Source organism: Ambystoma mexicanum, chromosome 2q (assembly GCF_040938575.1).
Source record: "Ambystoma mexicanum isolate Mex_15411 chromosome 2q, UKY_AmexF1_1, whole genome shotgun sequence".
In the NCBI taxonomy this organism is placed as follows: domain Eukaryota; kingdom Metazoa; phylum Chordata; class Amphibia; order Caudata; family Ambystomatidae; genus Ambystoma; species Ambystoma mexicanum.
In genome coordinates this window covers 1,095,767,503-1,095,784,060 of record NC_090924.1, presented here as the reverse complement: position 1 = coordinate 1,095,784,060, position 16,558 = coordinate 1,095,767,503, and the positions used below count along the sequence as shown (strand labels likewise).

At 49.6% G+C, this 16,558-nt stretch overlaps 1 protein-coding gene across 5 annotated transcripts in view; it reads left to right on the top strand.

Annotated features, from left to right (window-relative positions):
• The window catches only part of FAM133B (family with sequence similarity 133 member B), a 646,308-nt gene that overhangs the window by 485,877 nt on the left and 143,873 nt on the right, over window positions 1-16,558 (top strand). For 3 of the 5 annotated variants that reach the window (XM_069648451.1, XM_069648450.1, XM_069648453.1), the window contains one exon: window positions 5,219-5,280. The exons of the other annotated variants lie outside the window; for them this stretch is intronic. In XM_069648451.1, the coding sequence (XP_069504552.1) occupies window positions 5,219-5,280 (62 nt within the window). The remainder of the gene's footprint in view (window positions 1-5,218; window positions 5,281-16,558) is intronic. 5 annotated transcript variants of the gene reach the window in all.

Sequence of the window (16,558 nt, the reverse complement as noted above, 5' to 3'; positions counted from 1 at the left end):
CCGACACACCGTTACTGTGATTACAGATCACCGAAACCTGCAATATTTGAAAACCGCAAAAGCTCAATCCTCTAGGCAACTCCGTTGGGCACTATTCTTTGCCGAGTTTGACTTCATAATTACCTATCGACCTGGTACAAAAAACGGTAAAGCTGATGCCCTTTCTCGGATGGGAGTGGAAGAACATTTGATCAATCCTAAACCTGTATCATTCCCGAACAAAGAATTCTAGGTGTAATCGCCACTCAATCCATAGAGGAAGTTAAGGATAAAGCCAGGCTACTAGTAACTCCAGCAGACATACAGAATTGGCATCTGCAGGGAAAGGACTTTACGGTGAAGGACAACCTATTATATTGCCAAGAACGGTTATACCTGCCCAGCACAGATTTACAGAAAAAGGTAATCTCTTGTTATCACGATTCTTTAATGGAAGGACATCCCGGTATGACCAAGACCTCGGAAAAGATCAAGCACTACTTCTGGTGGCCGTCTTGGAAAAAAGATATCAGAGACTTTATAATGTCCTGTGGACTATGCGCCCAAAACAAGAGTCAAAAGGAAAAACCAGCCGGCCTCTTATGCCCTATTGACATCCCGCCTCGCCCTTGGCATACGCTTTCTATGGACTTCATCACCGATCTACCTCCATGCTCCGGATACAATACGATCCTAGTAATCGTGGACCTATTCTCCAAGATGGCGCATTTCATTCCACTCAAAGGCTTACCAACAGCAGCAACTCTGGCCCGAGAATTTCTCGAAAACATTGTCCGACTGCACGGTTTTCCTTCAGTTCTAATTTCGGATCGAGGTAGTCAATTTATTTCTCATTTTTGGCGAAGTTGCTGTCGGTCGGGTCAAATTGATGTGAGACTTTCGACCAGCCACCACCCTCAAACCGACGGACAAACCGAGAGGACCAATCAAACTCTGGAACAGTATTTGCGCTGCATGCTACAACAAATTGAAAAAACTTGGAAAGATATCCTTTGGATAGCCGAATATGCCTACAATAACTCTGTCCACTCGGGAACTGGGAAGATCCCGTTTTTTTCTTTTATACGGTAGTCACCCTCGAACCTCGGAGTTGGATCCACTCCAAGATCTTGGAACACCAGCAGTAGACCACCTGCATTCTACAATCACCCAAGCCTTTAAGGAAGCTGTTTCTCACCTTCAAAGGGCTAAAGAACAATACAAGAAAGGAACAGACCAACATCGGAAGGAAGCCCCCCAATATCAAGTAGGAGATCAAGTCTGGTTATCCACCAAATATCTACCACGCACATTCAACCCAAGATACCTTGGTCCCTATTCCATCACTACCATAGTAAATCCAGTAGCGGTCAAGTTGGACTTGCCCCCTCACATGAAGATACATCCGGTCTTCCACGTCTCTCTATTAAAACCCGTGCAACCTCAAACCCGACTAACTACATCTCCAAAACCTATTCTAGTTGATGGAGAACTCGAGTTTGAAGTCAAAAGCATCCTGGATTCCAAGATCTCCAAATCTAAACTATTTTACCTGATTGACTGGAAAGGCTACGGTCCCCAAGAAAGATCCTGGGAACCTGCAGAATATGTCCACGCGCCTCGTCTAATCAAAAGATTTCATCGAACATTTCCTAACAAGCCCAAAACCCCAGAGAAGCCCGGTTTGGGAGGGGCCTTGAGGGGGGGTGCTGTCATGATCTCTGCTTCCAAAAGATCAGGACTTGCCCGACTCCCTTGGAAGCAGACCCATAACCCCGGTTCCGAGTGCCAGCCAGTCCCAATTGGGACCTTTTGGACCCTGTCCTGGCGCCAGTGGCACCAGGCTCATAAAGATGCCCATTCCCAGCGCTGGAAGCACCGGGCTCATAATGCTTGGGTGGACTTACCTGCAGCAGACCATGCTGCTTACTTACCTGCCAGTTGAACCCCTGATCCTCTTCTGTTTGGGACTACTTTTCCTGTTGGGTGGGGCAGGAGCCACTCCCTAGGTTCAGAACACTGGAACTCTTCTGGAAAGCAGGAACTCTTTTCTTACCTAGGCGTGGCTGTGGAAGGAGACACCTAAGCACTACAGGAGGCTATTTAAACCACACCCGATGGATGAATCTTGCTTTGCGTTATTCTGCATTCTCTGCAGCAGAACGCTCATCGTGTCTTCTGCTTCTGATCCTGGGCCTAAGGGAACAAATGCTTACCATCCTGGAATCCAGTCTTCAGCAGCACCTGTAAAGACAAAGAAAGAACAGGTTAGCACTACGGTCTTCAGTGGCAGCGCATCTCTTACCTGGTCCATCGGCTGTCACCAACGCCTCGCGCTGCATTCCGGCATCTGAAAGACAAAGGCTTACCTACTCTTCGCATGCTCCGGAGGTCTTCGCACTGCATTCCGGCATCTGAAAGACAAAAGCTTACCAGCTCTTCGCACGCTCCGGAGGCCTTCGGCGCTGCATCCCGCATCTGAAAGACAAAAGAAGGTGCGTTTAAAGACATTGGGCAACTTTATTACTCATGTGCCATTACTCCTTCCCACGCCGAATCCAGTGGGTATTCCAGCACCCTTCAGCTTCTCTAAAGCTCCGAACTTGTACCTGCAAGATAAAAGGGACAGTTAGTGCGCATCGTGAAGCAGGCTACAAGCGCTTACTTACGTGCTTCCAGGTGCTTCTATTCCTCAAGCGGGTTCGATCCTCAACTCTCATCCGCCCGCCATCGCCGGAACCCTGCAAAACAAGAGATATCATTACAAAAGACTTTTAAGACATTTGAAGTGCCCAGAACTTACCGTTCGTGCAGTTAACGACGGACAGCAGCCCTCTGAGGTCAAGAGGCCTGCACCCTTATCCAGTGAAGAAACTGGTTACGGCACCCTGCCCCGAGGCAGATGGAGAGCTCGGCGTTCACTTACCTAAGGTGAGGGCGTTAACCTTTGGGGTTCTACAGGAGAAGAGAAAGGGAAGAGGAGAGAGGCACCCAATAACCCCAGTTCATTAATCCCATATTTTCTATCTGCAGACATCTTACTCTTCGAGTCAGACATACAGTGCACAGAGGTCCAGCCCAAAGAGCCAACCGTGTGTTACACATCACCTTTGAAGATACGGCATTCACCCAGTCAAGACCGGCGCCTCTGCGGGAATCAGGTGAGCGTTACAGTGGGAGAGGAGTTTTTCACTCCCCTTCTCTGTCAGTGCTTGAATGGCACCAACTCCCACTGGGGGTCTGGCTGTCCCGATTGGACAGCCATCTGCCCCTTTCTGTAAAGTTCTTAGAAAAATTTCAGAGGAGTGTGTGCTGAAACTGAATAAAAGATGAGGTTCCTGAGGTGAAAGTCAAGTCGACCACTGGAACTTGAAGTAACTGAAGATGATAAGAGATGCCTGCAGACCCTTTGCAACACTGTGAAGCGACCCCTGCTGTCCTGACCCAGTTTTCTATGCGACAGAGGAACTTCCAAGAGGACGACTTCTTCCCTTTGGCTGGTGGAACCAGGCAGCCCTGAGACAAACTACAATCTGAGCCATCTCCTGAGGTGCTGTGCCTTTCCAGAGCTGCAGACCGCGAACCCCAGGAGACCCAATCATAGTGCATTGTCTTACCAAGGCTGAACCTGTCCAAGTCTTTGCTGATCTCTAGGTGAATCGCCAGAGACACACTCCAACTCATCCAAGGTACCTCAGCAGAGTGTAGGAATCCGGGAATCGAAGAAGATTGACCAGGTGAATCATGTCCTGTGTTGGTGCTGCAGAAAAGGCACCAGAACCGCAGACTGACCAGAGAAGCTGAAACAATTTCGTGCCAGAGGCCCTCTCTCAAGACTGCTGCTTAGACATCCCGCTCATTGTCCTGCCTTTCGTCACCAGACTAAGGAATCCGGAGACCTGCTCCATCGCTGCTGTCCAGAGGAGAATACAGTCATGAACATTTCTTCTAACCTAATGAACTGTGGGGTGAAAAGGTATTTATTACCTTAAACCAAGAAGTCACTCCAGAGTGTTAGAGTGCACGTAGAAGTGTTCAAGGTGTCCACTCTTACCTCTGATCTAAGCTGTCCTTTAACAGGGTAACCAACATTGTGTTAATTAGCATCCCTACCTAGAGACTGAAAGTATCCACTGGAACCTTTGCTGTTCTGCTGCTTCGTGAGACTTTGAGCCGCTCCGAACTGACTTTGGAATAGAGTTAGGAATCAGACTTTTTATTAGAGGGGCACAAACCCGATGGGAGGAAAGTACACAAGAAGCAAGAGTAAAAGGAGTCCTGCAGATGAGAAAAGGATAGGCAACAAAGGTAGCCAACAGAAAGGGGCAGGGAGTACGAGTAAAACAAACACATTAGGTTCCCTCTTGCTGTGTACGCCGAATGGGTGAAGAGTTTCACACACAACCAGGGAAACCATAGCCATCTGAGCTGGTTACTATTACAAGGCCCCACTCTGAATGTATTTATTCAGTTTCAAAGGGCCCACAGGGCAACAGGGAGGGAACATGAGATTGAAACATTAAATACAGTGGAAGGAAAAAAGGACCAACCTACTATGCCTTGTGAGTATTCAGAACGTGCAAGTTTAGCAAGGAAGGGAGGAGTGGGCGTATGTGCTGGGGTGTGTAAGGAAGGCATGGTATCAACAGGAAGACCGACAAAAGGGACCACAGTTCAAGGGTGTTTATTGAACTTCACAAAGGGTTTGAAAATTGCCTTTGTAATCCTAAATCTACAGATGGGAGCAAGCTATGACCATCAAATAACGCAGTCCTAGTGGTGTCTTGTCAAAATGAAAGGGCCTACACTAATAAACCTATTGCCAATCCTTACCCCTAAATACAAATAATGTGGGAAACTGTGTTACGAAAAATAAAGAAGTGTTCACAAAATGATATGTCAGGATGTTCAGGCCGTTGGCCTCCCTTTCCCACATTTTCATCACAGGCAAGGCGTTACACTCAAGCTTAGTATAGTCTCTGGCTTCTCTGGTACGAGGATACAGTTCACTTATTAGCATCGCAGCCTCTTAACACAATTCCCTTTACTTTCCATTTCTCGGGTGATTCACAGTTTACCCCGGATCCTCCTCAGCCGGGCTCAGATCATCTTTAACAAAATGTTCAGACCAACTTCACTTATTTTGTCATTAACTTTCTTTACACTATTAACATCAAAGACTTTGGACTGTGCACAGGGTTTTACTTCACCAATTCACAATTCTTTGTCACTCTTTCAGTTGGATACCTTACAGAGACTTTCGAATGAGCATGCACGTGGTGCTGGACCATTCTGTCTAAGGTATCGTATCTTGGCTTCAAAGTTCAATCACTCCTCTGTTGTTCAATTTTACTTGTGTTGGTTATCACATACGCTTCATACAATGTTCGCCTCAGCGTTCACTGTACAATGTTGCCACTTGCAACCTTGGCTTCAACGCGGACCGGTCGGATATCAGTCTCCCCAACTCACAAGGGCTGTCAGAATTACCAAAGGGTAAGAGTATCGGCACTCTCCCCCCGAACCACATAAGCCGAATAGATTTGACCATCCCACTGTGGTTGGCACATGTACCTGATGTCAGAAATAACAGGAAACCATGTAGCAGCCAATGGGGGAAGAGGGTTTAGGGAGAGGTGGTGGATAGGGAGGGGGAGATGAGGGCAACCGGACAGAGGCTAAGGGAAAACCTAGTTGGATAGGGATGGGGGAGATTAGGAGAAAACATACATATGCATACACCTGCAATCTGGCTTCCTGACCTGTCTGACTTCTTACTCCTACCGTAAACCTGCAACCCAACACAGCCTACTAAAACTTTTCAGACTTGTATGAAGGTATTCCCTATACCCAGCTTAATGAACATATAAATGTACAAACTCACATGGAGCATAGCGAAATGGAACAGACAAGGCTGTCACCCTCAATGAAGAAAACAAGACTCATGGCCCTTAGGGCAAGCAAAGCCACAAACCGTTAGCATAGAAACTGGGACCTCCAGATGAAACCCCCCCCCCCACTAATGAGTTAGTCTCTACAAGTAGTTCCAGAAATCATGCATGTTGGGGTGTTGGCATGCCACTGCCAATTATATAATGTTCTTTGCAAACTCAAACAGCATAAACCCTCAGTGCAGTGACACAGGGAAGCCGTTCAGTCTTTCCCAAGGTTTAAATACCTTCTCTGGGATACACTACTGTTTCCCATAGTAAGTAAAGTGAAATTGACTTTACTAGACGTTTAAATTCCTAGACCCAGCACGCCCTATCTTACAATAGAGGGCTATAGGGGTTACTTAGTACCCCCTGTGTCTAGATACTCATGTAATAGTCGTATGTTACCCTTTCCTCTCAGAATGGCTGGTGGCAGTGGTTTTACAACGAACTACCATGATTTTTCCCGATTGCAAACTATTCGTAGCTTCGGTAATGTTAAATGCAAGAGCCATGTTCTTTCAAGATGGCGCCTGAGCCTGCTTTGTTAAAACAGGTTCCGGTCTTCTTTTTTCGCCATTTATTTATGAAAAGGTCCTTCTAGAGTGTTTCTCTGCACGCCAAACCAGGTTTCTCTTTGTTCATTCGCCTTTGACGGGCTTCTGGAGTGAAGACCTCATCTGGCTCCAGAGTTTCTTGGGTAGGCAGGAAGTGAGGGAGGTGCCCAAAACTCCCTGTGCTATGTCTCCTAGGAGACTCGAATGCACTCTGTGAAGATTGGCTGGCTGACTGTCCGGCAGCTGCAGCAACTCCTGAACCGTTGGTTTGCCCGGTGAAGCCCTGCTGCAGGTCCGAATCGCCAAGTTTGCATCGACAGAGAAGCCCTACTAAGGACGCCTTCTCAGTTTGAGTTGGTAGGACCAATGAACTCCCAAGTGAGCCACCTGGACACCTATCTTGGAGCTGGTTGCATTTCCTCAGAGTGCTGCAGGAAACTGTAGAGCCAGGGAGAGACACCAGATTGTGTGCATTACGTGTAAACTGGCTAAAAGCGTTTGGAAGATCCTCCAGACTCCCACAACGTCGGACAGACCGAGCCTGACCCTCCTCAGCTGAGTGCAGGACCTCAGAAGCAAGGACAGTCCACCTTGAAAGCCAGGACCAGCGTTGTTACCAGTGCGGTAGCTGAAACACGAAACAGCCACTGAATTTGAAGTTTGCCAGTTGTGAGCTTTTCCTCTTTTCTGCATCGACGGAACGGGCTGAATTCACCAGCGCTCCTGGGTTTGGCTTTGGCCATGTAATTCCACGTGCGGATACTACTTCTCTTTTTTGTCTTTTTTGTCTCATCTATCATTCAGGTACTCGGTCCTCAGGTGCCACGCTCCTCCCCAGCGCATGTCGACTTCTACAGGGTTCAGCAGGTGTCCATCATGCAACAGGCTCTTCCCAACGTCAGACCCATGCCCTCTGCCTACGTTGCCTTGGCCCAGACCATGGTTGGTAATCATATTTGGCAGGTGACTCGCTGTCCTCGAAGGCGCTGAAGAACAGATTAGCCAGGTGGAGCAAGCTCTTCCAAAGGTCGCCTCCAGAGGATCTCAAGAACTTCGTGAAGCATCGAACCAGGCCCAAGGTAGGGCCGATATTTTCCAGCGCAACCCGCAAGGGAGACTCCTTCGCAGGGACTCGCCCGTGTGGGAGGGACCTGCCAGGTCCTTCTACCGGCATGTGCACTGAGGCTGCTTCAGCTACCGGCCTTCGGGTCGAGGGATCCTGGGATCTTCCCGGGCGCAGTGTTGAGGGACCGGAAGGTTCTTTTACCCGGTCTACACCCGAGGGGCTCCGCCGTTTTACTGGCACTGTGGCCAAGGGACTACGCTCTAATACCGGAAATACGTCCGAGTGGCTATGCTCTAATACCGGCAATACATCCGAAGGGGCGCCTAAACGCAGCTCTACCGACCCTCGAGTCGAGGGTGTCAGACCTACCGGGCTGAGGCCCGAGAAGCAGGGTAGGCCTTGTGATCCACACGCAAGAGTCTTGGACGAGGCTGGGACCAGCGGGCCGTGCACCACGTCGCAGGCACGTGGCAGGCTGCTCGACAAAATGGATGCCGCGCCAGAAAGAGGCACCTGTCCGGCGCCATTCCATGAATGCAGCGAAGAACGAGTGTCACGGTGGGACTGGCCGCAACCAGGTATGTGGCCTACAGTCTACCCCTCATTTGTGCAGGGCAGATTTCTTTTGCGTCCTTATGGACAGGTATGCAGTGGCTCCAGCAGATCCCTGCTACCCTGTCTGCACCCCCTGCCACCTCTTTGGCCAGTGAGGAGGTGCTCTTCGAGAAGTTTCTTGGCCTCATGAAGTCACCTCAGATGGGGGTTATCAATGACGCCATCTGGGAAGTCTTCCCTGTAATGCTAGAGGCACCACAGATGCCTCCGCCGACACCCCAGGCCCCGGCGCAGCCACCTCCTCCGGCTCCCCTGCTGACTCTACAGGGGGCTCCAGTGCAGCCTCTGCCGCCTCCTCCGCCTCCGGCTGCGGACTCTGTACCCCAGCCTCTGGTGCCAACTACTCCTCCTGATCCACAGGATCCTCCCGATCCACATGATGCGGATGAGGAGGAGGATCCGGACACGCCATCCTCAGCCAGGGCCTTCCATGAACGTCTTGCTTGTCTGGCGGAATAATTGGGCCTCCCCCAACCCGAGGTCGAGCAGCCGGCAGAGGGGTTTCTGGCTGAAGTCCTCACTTGATGCCCCTCTGCCAAATCGGGGATTCCTATGCAGACCGATGTAGTCTCCCTGGCCAAGAAGGGCTGGCTCAAACCCCACTCGGCCCAGCCGGTCAATCGATGCCTGGACGCCAAGTACAGGCAGATGGAGGGGATACACTCTTGCTCTCGGCCCATCCTCAGCCAATCTCATCGGTGATTGCTGCGGCATCACTATACGCCAAGCCTCAGTCGTCCTCGGCCTCCTTCTGCGGCGCTGCTAGGAAAGGAGGAGAAGATCTTGGAGGCGTACAGCAAGAAACTCTATTCCAACACATCCTTGCATCTTCGTCAGGCCAACGCAGATGCCATGCTGGCTGCCGCTAACCAAGGATTATGGCGGGAAATTGCGGACTTCCTCCCAGAACTCCTCACCTAGAGCCAATCACGCTTTAAGGCGGGGGCTGGCTGAAGCCAAGCTGGTGGCGCATTTCCTCATGGAATCCACAGTGGCTCATATCGATACCTCAGGCCGGGCCATCGGTATTGCCACAGACATGAGAAGAACAGCCTGGCTCCGGGCAACGAAATTCAACCTGAATGTCCAGGTGTGCATTCTAGATCTACCGTTTGAGGGGGGGTCCCTCTTCCACTCCTCTACAGATGAAGAGCCAGAGAAAAAGAAAAACAGCTCACAGAGGGCAAAATCTTTATCCATCCTTACAAAGACCATGCCCAAGTTGTACACCCAATCTCAGCAGCGCTCGGAAAGGGGTCGTACAAACGGAGGCTTCTGCGGCTTCAAGGAACGTAGATCCAGGCAGCCGGACCGCTCGTCGTCTCGGAGCCGGCGCAAGCAACAAAAAGGGGGAGGGGTGAGTAAGGGCTTTTTCCAAACCCCTCCTCAGCCTCAGCCTCCGAGGGAAAGAAGGCATGACATGCCCCTTCGGGTCCACGTGTCTCCAGTGGGGGGCAGGCTTGCTCTCCATGCACAGTTCTGGCGCCAGAATTTCACGGACCCGTGGATCCTATCCATAGTATCCACAGGGTACCGCCTTCCTATCCCAGCTTCTCCTTCCTCCTCCCCTCCACTCCCACAGGTTGGGACAGCAACTCTTTTGGCAGAGATCCGGTCCTTCGTAGAGAGCCAGGCAGTGGAGGAAGTCCGAGCCTCCCAGCAATGCTTTGTTTTTTACTCCAGGATTTTCGCTATTCAGAAGAACCACCAGGCGGGCCTGAGAGTTGTGCTGGACCATTCCACCCTCAATCTCTCCTTACCCCTGCAAAAATTCAAGATGGTTACTTCGGCTTTTATTGCAGAGACATTGGACATGGGAGACTGGATGTGCTCGCTGGATCTGAAGGACGCATACCTACACGTGCCGATTTGGCAGCTCCATCATTCTTTCCTACGGTTCAGGATCATGGGCTACCATTTTCAATACAAGGTCCTGCCTTTTGGCCTCTACTCGGCCCCCAGGGGGTTTATCAAACTCAAGAATGCCGTGGCGGCCCTCATCAGAGCGCAGGGTCTCCACATCTACCCATACCTCGACAACTGGCTTGTCAGGGCTGCATCTCCGGAAGCGGTTCACCACTCTTCCCATGCCCTTGTGAACATGCTGCATGATCTGGGCTTCTTGCTCAATCTCAATAAGTCTCCGTTGCCGCCCATGCAGACTCTGACCTTCCTGGGCCTCATCTGGGACACATGCTCCGAGAAGGCCTTCCCTTCGGAGGACAAAATCTCGGCCATCAAGAGGGCCACCGCCCACTTCCTCAGCAGAGAAGTGACCTCAGCATGGTGGTACCAACATCTCCTGGGTCTACTTGCAGTGGTCCTATAGCCGTCCCGCACACAAGACTAAGGATGAGGAGGATTCAGCTGCACTTCGCGGCCTCATGGAACCAGGAGAGGGCCTCTCAATCCGAGATGATCAACGTCCCTCCATCTCTCCACCCGGACCTAACATGGTGGTCCAGGGACTGCAACCTACGAACGGGCAAGCCCTTTCGGCCGCCCTGTCCACAGGCCACCATCACCACAAACTCTATGCTCAAGGGCTGCGGGCTGCGGAGCCACCCTGGATGTCCTCTAAGTCCATGCCACCTGGACTTGACAGGAGCAGGAAGAACACATCAATTGGTTGGAGCTGAACGCCATCTGGCTAGTGCTCAGAGCATTCCTACCGCTTCTCAGGGCCAAGGTTGTCCTCATCCAGACAGACAACTCGACCAGCATGTACTATGTCAACAAGCAGGGAGGAACCAGATCCCCACCTTTTGTGCAGACTGGCGATCAGCATGTGGGAGTGGGCCCTAGAAAACAACATTTAACTCACAGCAGTCCACCTCCCGGGGGAATCCAACATGGAAGCGGACAGGCTCAGCAGGCTGGGAGGTGGCAGCTAAACAACCTCATTCTTCAGGAGATCTTCAACAGGTGGGGTCCCCCCCACATGGATCTCTTTGCCACCTAGCACAACAAGAAGTGTCCCCAGTTCGCATCCTGGAAAGGTCAGTGCCCCGGCTCTCTGGGAGACGCATTTCACCTCCTATAGTCGAGACGAGTCTCGCTATGCTTTACCCGCCCGTTAAGAGACTGCACCCTGTGTGGAACCTTAACATAGTCTTGGGCGCCCTGGTGCACAAACCATTCGAGCCAGTGGCGTCTGTGGACTTCAGGCTGGTCTCCATCAAGGCAGCCTTATTAGTCGATCTTAACTCAGCTCGCAGAGTCAGCGAGATCCAGGCACTGGTCACCTCAGAACCATATGCCACCTTTCACAAAGACAAGGTAGTCATGCGGACGCACCCGGCATTTCTGCCCAAGGTTACGTCTGCGTTCCACTTGAACGGTTAAATAGTCCTTCCCATGTTTTTTCCCGATCCCAAGAACGAAGCACAGAGTGCTGCACTGCCTGGATGTCGGGGGTGCCCTTAAATTCTACTTGGACAGGGCTAAGGGCTTCTGCAAGTCTGACGCCCTGTTTGTCACTTTTGGAGGCTCAAGACCAGGCTATCAGGCCTCGAAGGCTTCCATATCCCGCTGGATGGTCTCGGCCATCAAAGAAGCGTACGAGGGCCAGCACAAGCCACTTCCGGCCAAAATGCATGCCCACGCAGTCAGGGCCAAGGCAACGGCCATCGCATTCCAGCGCCATGACCCTTAGCAAGTCATAAGCAGGGCGGCCACTTGGGCCTCTCCCTTCGCTTTTTGTAAGCATTACTGTTTGGATGCTGGCTCTAGATCTGATGCGGCCTTCGGACAGGCGGTTCTCAGGAACCTATTTGCTTAAGGAGGGTCTCCTCTCCACCCTGGGGCTACACTCAGTTGTAATCACCCATACAGTATGGAGGAAAGGGGACGGGCGTAAGACTATTTATAAGTTACTCACCATAGTGACTAACCTACTCTTAGTCCATAGTCCCCTTTCCTCATACGTTCTACCAACCTCCCCCCTAATAATACTGGTGTCATTAGGCAATGTTAAATCTATTATCGATGCATCAATGGGGACTGAGGTGTGGTGCCGGAGGACGGAGTCAGGGCAGCGCATGCTCACTGGGCCACACCCTTGCACGCCTCTAAATTTAAAGGGGAAGGTGTTTTTTTTTTTCTGGTGAAAAAGGTTCCGTCTCCCGTCCCTTGGAAGGGACGCCCATACAGTATGGAGGAAAGGGGACTATGGACTAGAATACGTTAGTCACTACGGTGAGTAACTTATTATTTTTACAAACTACTCCTAAGAACTTGTGCAGAGATGTTTCCGTTTAAATACCAGAAGTGCTTTATCCTATCCAAGACTTTAGCCCATTGACTTTGTCCTAGCCAATTGAATTGACTCTTCTGGTGAACACAAAATATCTACACTGTCTAAGAATAATTGTAACTTTTCATGTTCTAATAATATTTGCCTTTTACTCCTCTTGGAAAGTATTCTGAAATAGTATTGAAGTATATGTGTGTGTTATTATATAATTGCCACCTTCTAATGAATGTTTTATAACTGACAGATACATTAATAGGTATTTATCATAGAAACCTTGAATGTAAGTTTATTTGAACACATGTGATTGTACACCTCTGTGTAACATCATTACTGCGCACATTTCCCCTCTTGAGATGAGCCTGGCTGCTCAACACGCTATCAAAACTGTGTAGTACAGACTTATACCAAATGTTGGTTTGCTTACACCTGTAGTCATTGTTGTTTGTAGTGGTCCCAGAGGGTACTGCATACAAACTTTGCCTAACACCCGCCAAGGCCAGTGCGTCGTCAACTTGTGCTACGGACACAAATGGAACCGTTCTGCGACTTACTGTCATTGGCTAAATCGGGGCTGGCGCATGCCTCCATCAAGGTACATCTGCTGGCAATCTTCCGCTATACCAGGTCTCCGGGACGGTCTTCACTGTGGTCATACCGTCTAGTCAAAGAGTTCATCAAGGGACTGTTCCTCTCGTTCCCGCCGGTGAAGGCTCCGACCCGGGCGTGGGATCTCAACGTGGTGCTGACTAGGCTCATGGGGCCCCCATTCGAACCTATGCTTTCAGCTATGCTCAAGTTTCTGTCGTGGAAGACCGTTTTCCATGTGGCCATCACCTCTGCAAGAAGAGCAAGTGAGATCCAGGCCCTGTACTGCAAGCGGCCTTACTTGACTTTCCACGAGACAATGGTGGTGCTCCTGACGCACCCTTCCTTCATGCCCAAGGTTCTGCCGGAATTTCATCTCAACAAGCCCTTGGTATTACCTGTGTTTTTCCCGAAGCCTTTGGCGGTGGCTGAAAGGACATTGCACTCGCTGGATGTGTCTCGAGCACTGAAGTTTTATGTGGTCCGCACAAAGAGTTTCCGGAAAACTTCTCCGCTTTTTGTAAACGTTGGTCCTGTGAACTATGGGAAGGCCCTGTCCAAGGCTTCCATTTCCAGGTGGTTCTCCGGCTGCATCACTCATTGTCACCGGTTGGCACACCAACTGCTGCCTGGTCGTCCGAGAGCCCATTCCACCAGAGCGATCACTGTGACGACGGCGTTCCTGTCTGGTGCGCCCCTGCTGGACATTTTCAGGGCTGCTGCGTGGAGGTCGACGCACACCTTCACGAAATTCAACTGCGTTGACAGGGATTTCAGGGAGGAGTCAAGAGTCGGCCAAGTAGTGTTGCACAACCTGTTTGCTTGAAGGTGAGCCTGGTGAGGAGGTAAGGGATTGCTTGTGTTGAGCCTTGCCACCTCCCGTGGTTGTGTAATTATGTACTGCTGTGTATTCTTTATTCATGAGCAGGTGAATCCATGCCAGACCCCATGCTGGAGAAGGAACACGTTACTTAACTGTAACTGTTGTTCGGCAGCATGGGTCTGGCATGGATTCACATGCGAACCCTCCCGCCTGTCCCTCTGCGGCTCTTCTCTTGGGGCTACTGCTACTTTACTTGCTTCCAAATCTGAAGGTGGCTGCCTCAGGAGAGGCTTAGGTAGAGGGCAGTCTTTGGCTGGGGGCAGTATGACCCAGAGCATTGTTTTTTTCTTTTACCGAGGATTCCCAGCCTGACAGGGAATATTCATGAGCATGTGAATCCATGCCAGACCCATGCTGGAGAATAACAGTTACAGGTAAGTAACTTGTTCCTTCTTAGGTATTCACGGAACGGTCCCCATATATCGCTAGGTCTACACGTCCCAATTACTGTTGTTAGATACCCTCTTCTTTTTCACTTACATAGATTAGTTCCCTGAACCATTCATCACGTGAGGGTATCGTTTTTTCGATTTCCAATTGAGCAAAATACATTTCTTCGCCACTATACAACATACATTAAACAATTGATGTTTTGCAATGGAGACCTTCCCAATATCACCCAATAAGTATTTAAGAGGAAGGAGTGTAGGAGGTATCCCAACCATGTCATTCAGCACTTAAGCAACCTCCTGCCAAAAACGTGATACCATGGGACAATTCCCAAACCTGTGAATTGATTCTGCGCCAGATTTCATACATTTATCTTCTGTAGTCGGGGGGGGGGGGTGTGCCACTTTAACAGGCCCATAATGCAACTGATTTAAAACTTTAAATTGGATGAGTCTTAATCTTGCATTTAATACGACTTCCTTCGTTAAGACAATGTCAATACCATTTAGACTCTTTGATACTCATATTCAAATCCCTCTCCCATTTAGACCTCGCTGTATTCAGTGGAGTCTGAGCGGCCTGTACGGCCCTAAATAGTTATGAAGCCTGCCCCCTCAGCATATCATTTGATGCTATCACATCAATATATTCACATGATTTAAGCTCTTGTGGGAACGATGGCCATGTCTGGCGCGCCGCAGCCCTAATTCGGAAGGATTGTAATAACTTAACAGGGTTCGTGCCCAGTTTAGCTGTGAATTCTTCTAGCGTTACAAACCTTCCCCCTGGAAATAAATCACCCAATGCCATTTCCTTACTCGGGTCCCAGGCCATCTGTATGTCGGTCTCATAAGTTAGGGGGGGCAATTACAGAGACCAATCTTGCTATTATAGGGAGTTGATATTTCTAGGTGTTTGAACACTCAGGCCCATGCATTCACTGTTGTACCAACCGGGTCAAATGTGCACAAATCCGTGTAACGGTCATCCAAAATGACTGCCCTGAGGTCTGTTGGGGCTGCGTATGGGATTCCATCACCCAAGTTTGTTAGGGCCCTTTAAGATCGACTGTGACCCTAGTACTGTCAGTGAGTGGAAACAGTTCAGATTTAGTAGCGTTAATTTTATAACCTGAATAATTAGTAAACCTAGCCACTTCATCCATAACTGGTCCTAAGTGCACTTCTGGATTCTGTATATAAACTAGTGTCATCTGCATACATGGAAATTAATCTGAGGTCGCACCGCTATGTGTAGTTGGGGAGAATGCTAATTTCTGTGCCAATTCCCTTCAACCTTAGAGACCCCCAGCTCTTTTGCTGGACTTTAGAACTTTTTAATTTGTACCCTGGAGAGGGTGAGCCTTTTTTCTCATTCACTCATGTGTCTGATCTGATTTGGATTATCTGTTGTCTTTGTTTTTGGAGTCTGACAAACTCGATAGGCATCTGCTTTTTGTATGATCACACACAGCACCTTCAGTGCAGTGTCACAGAGAAATCCTTAGATTTCTCATGAGGTTTAAATACCTTTTCTTGTGAGAACTACTGTTCCTGAGAATAGTAAAGTGAAATTGACTTTACTTCTCTTTTCTGTTTGTAGGTCCAGAACACCCCATTTTATGTGGAGTGCTGAGGGGTTACTTAGTAGCCCCTTTACCTACTTACTCATGTAAAGAATGTTATGTTACTTTCACTATTTTAAATGGCTGGTGGCAATGGTTTAATTTTCCTACCATTGTGCTCTTCTACCGCAGGCTGAATCCTCAGCTGTAGTGTAGCACCCATGGGTGACCATTGTGTCAAAATGGGCCTGGTTTTCTGTAAGCCGGCCAAATGCTCCAGGAGTCTCCTGTGGACCCTCCCAAAGCGGGACGACCCAAGCTTGAGTCAACGCACAAGAGTGCTGGACTCAAGGAGTGAAGGAAGCCCAACCAGTGTCCAAGATCCGTGGTGGTGCTGTTTACTGAGTGCTGAAACCGCGAAGTGCTGCTGATCAGAAGAACGCCTGTAGCTGCTGCCGACCTTTGAATTGGTGTGCAGGAGTCCTCCAGACGTCCTTCCGCTTGTCCCCATGACTGAGTCTCGGGAACACAGGATGTGCATCACTGCAACCAGACAGAAGCCAGCTGGATCCTCTTCTAACCAAAGGTACTGTTCTGACTTTGAGGTACTCAACGTCTGTAGCTTGCTTTTTGCAGTTGAGACTTGCAATAGCTGCTTTACTAGAGTTTTTAAATTCTTTTACTTACACCTTACAATACTTACATTTGCATTACTTACATTAAATTGTACA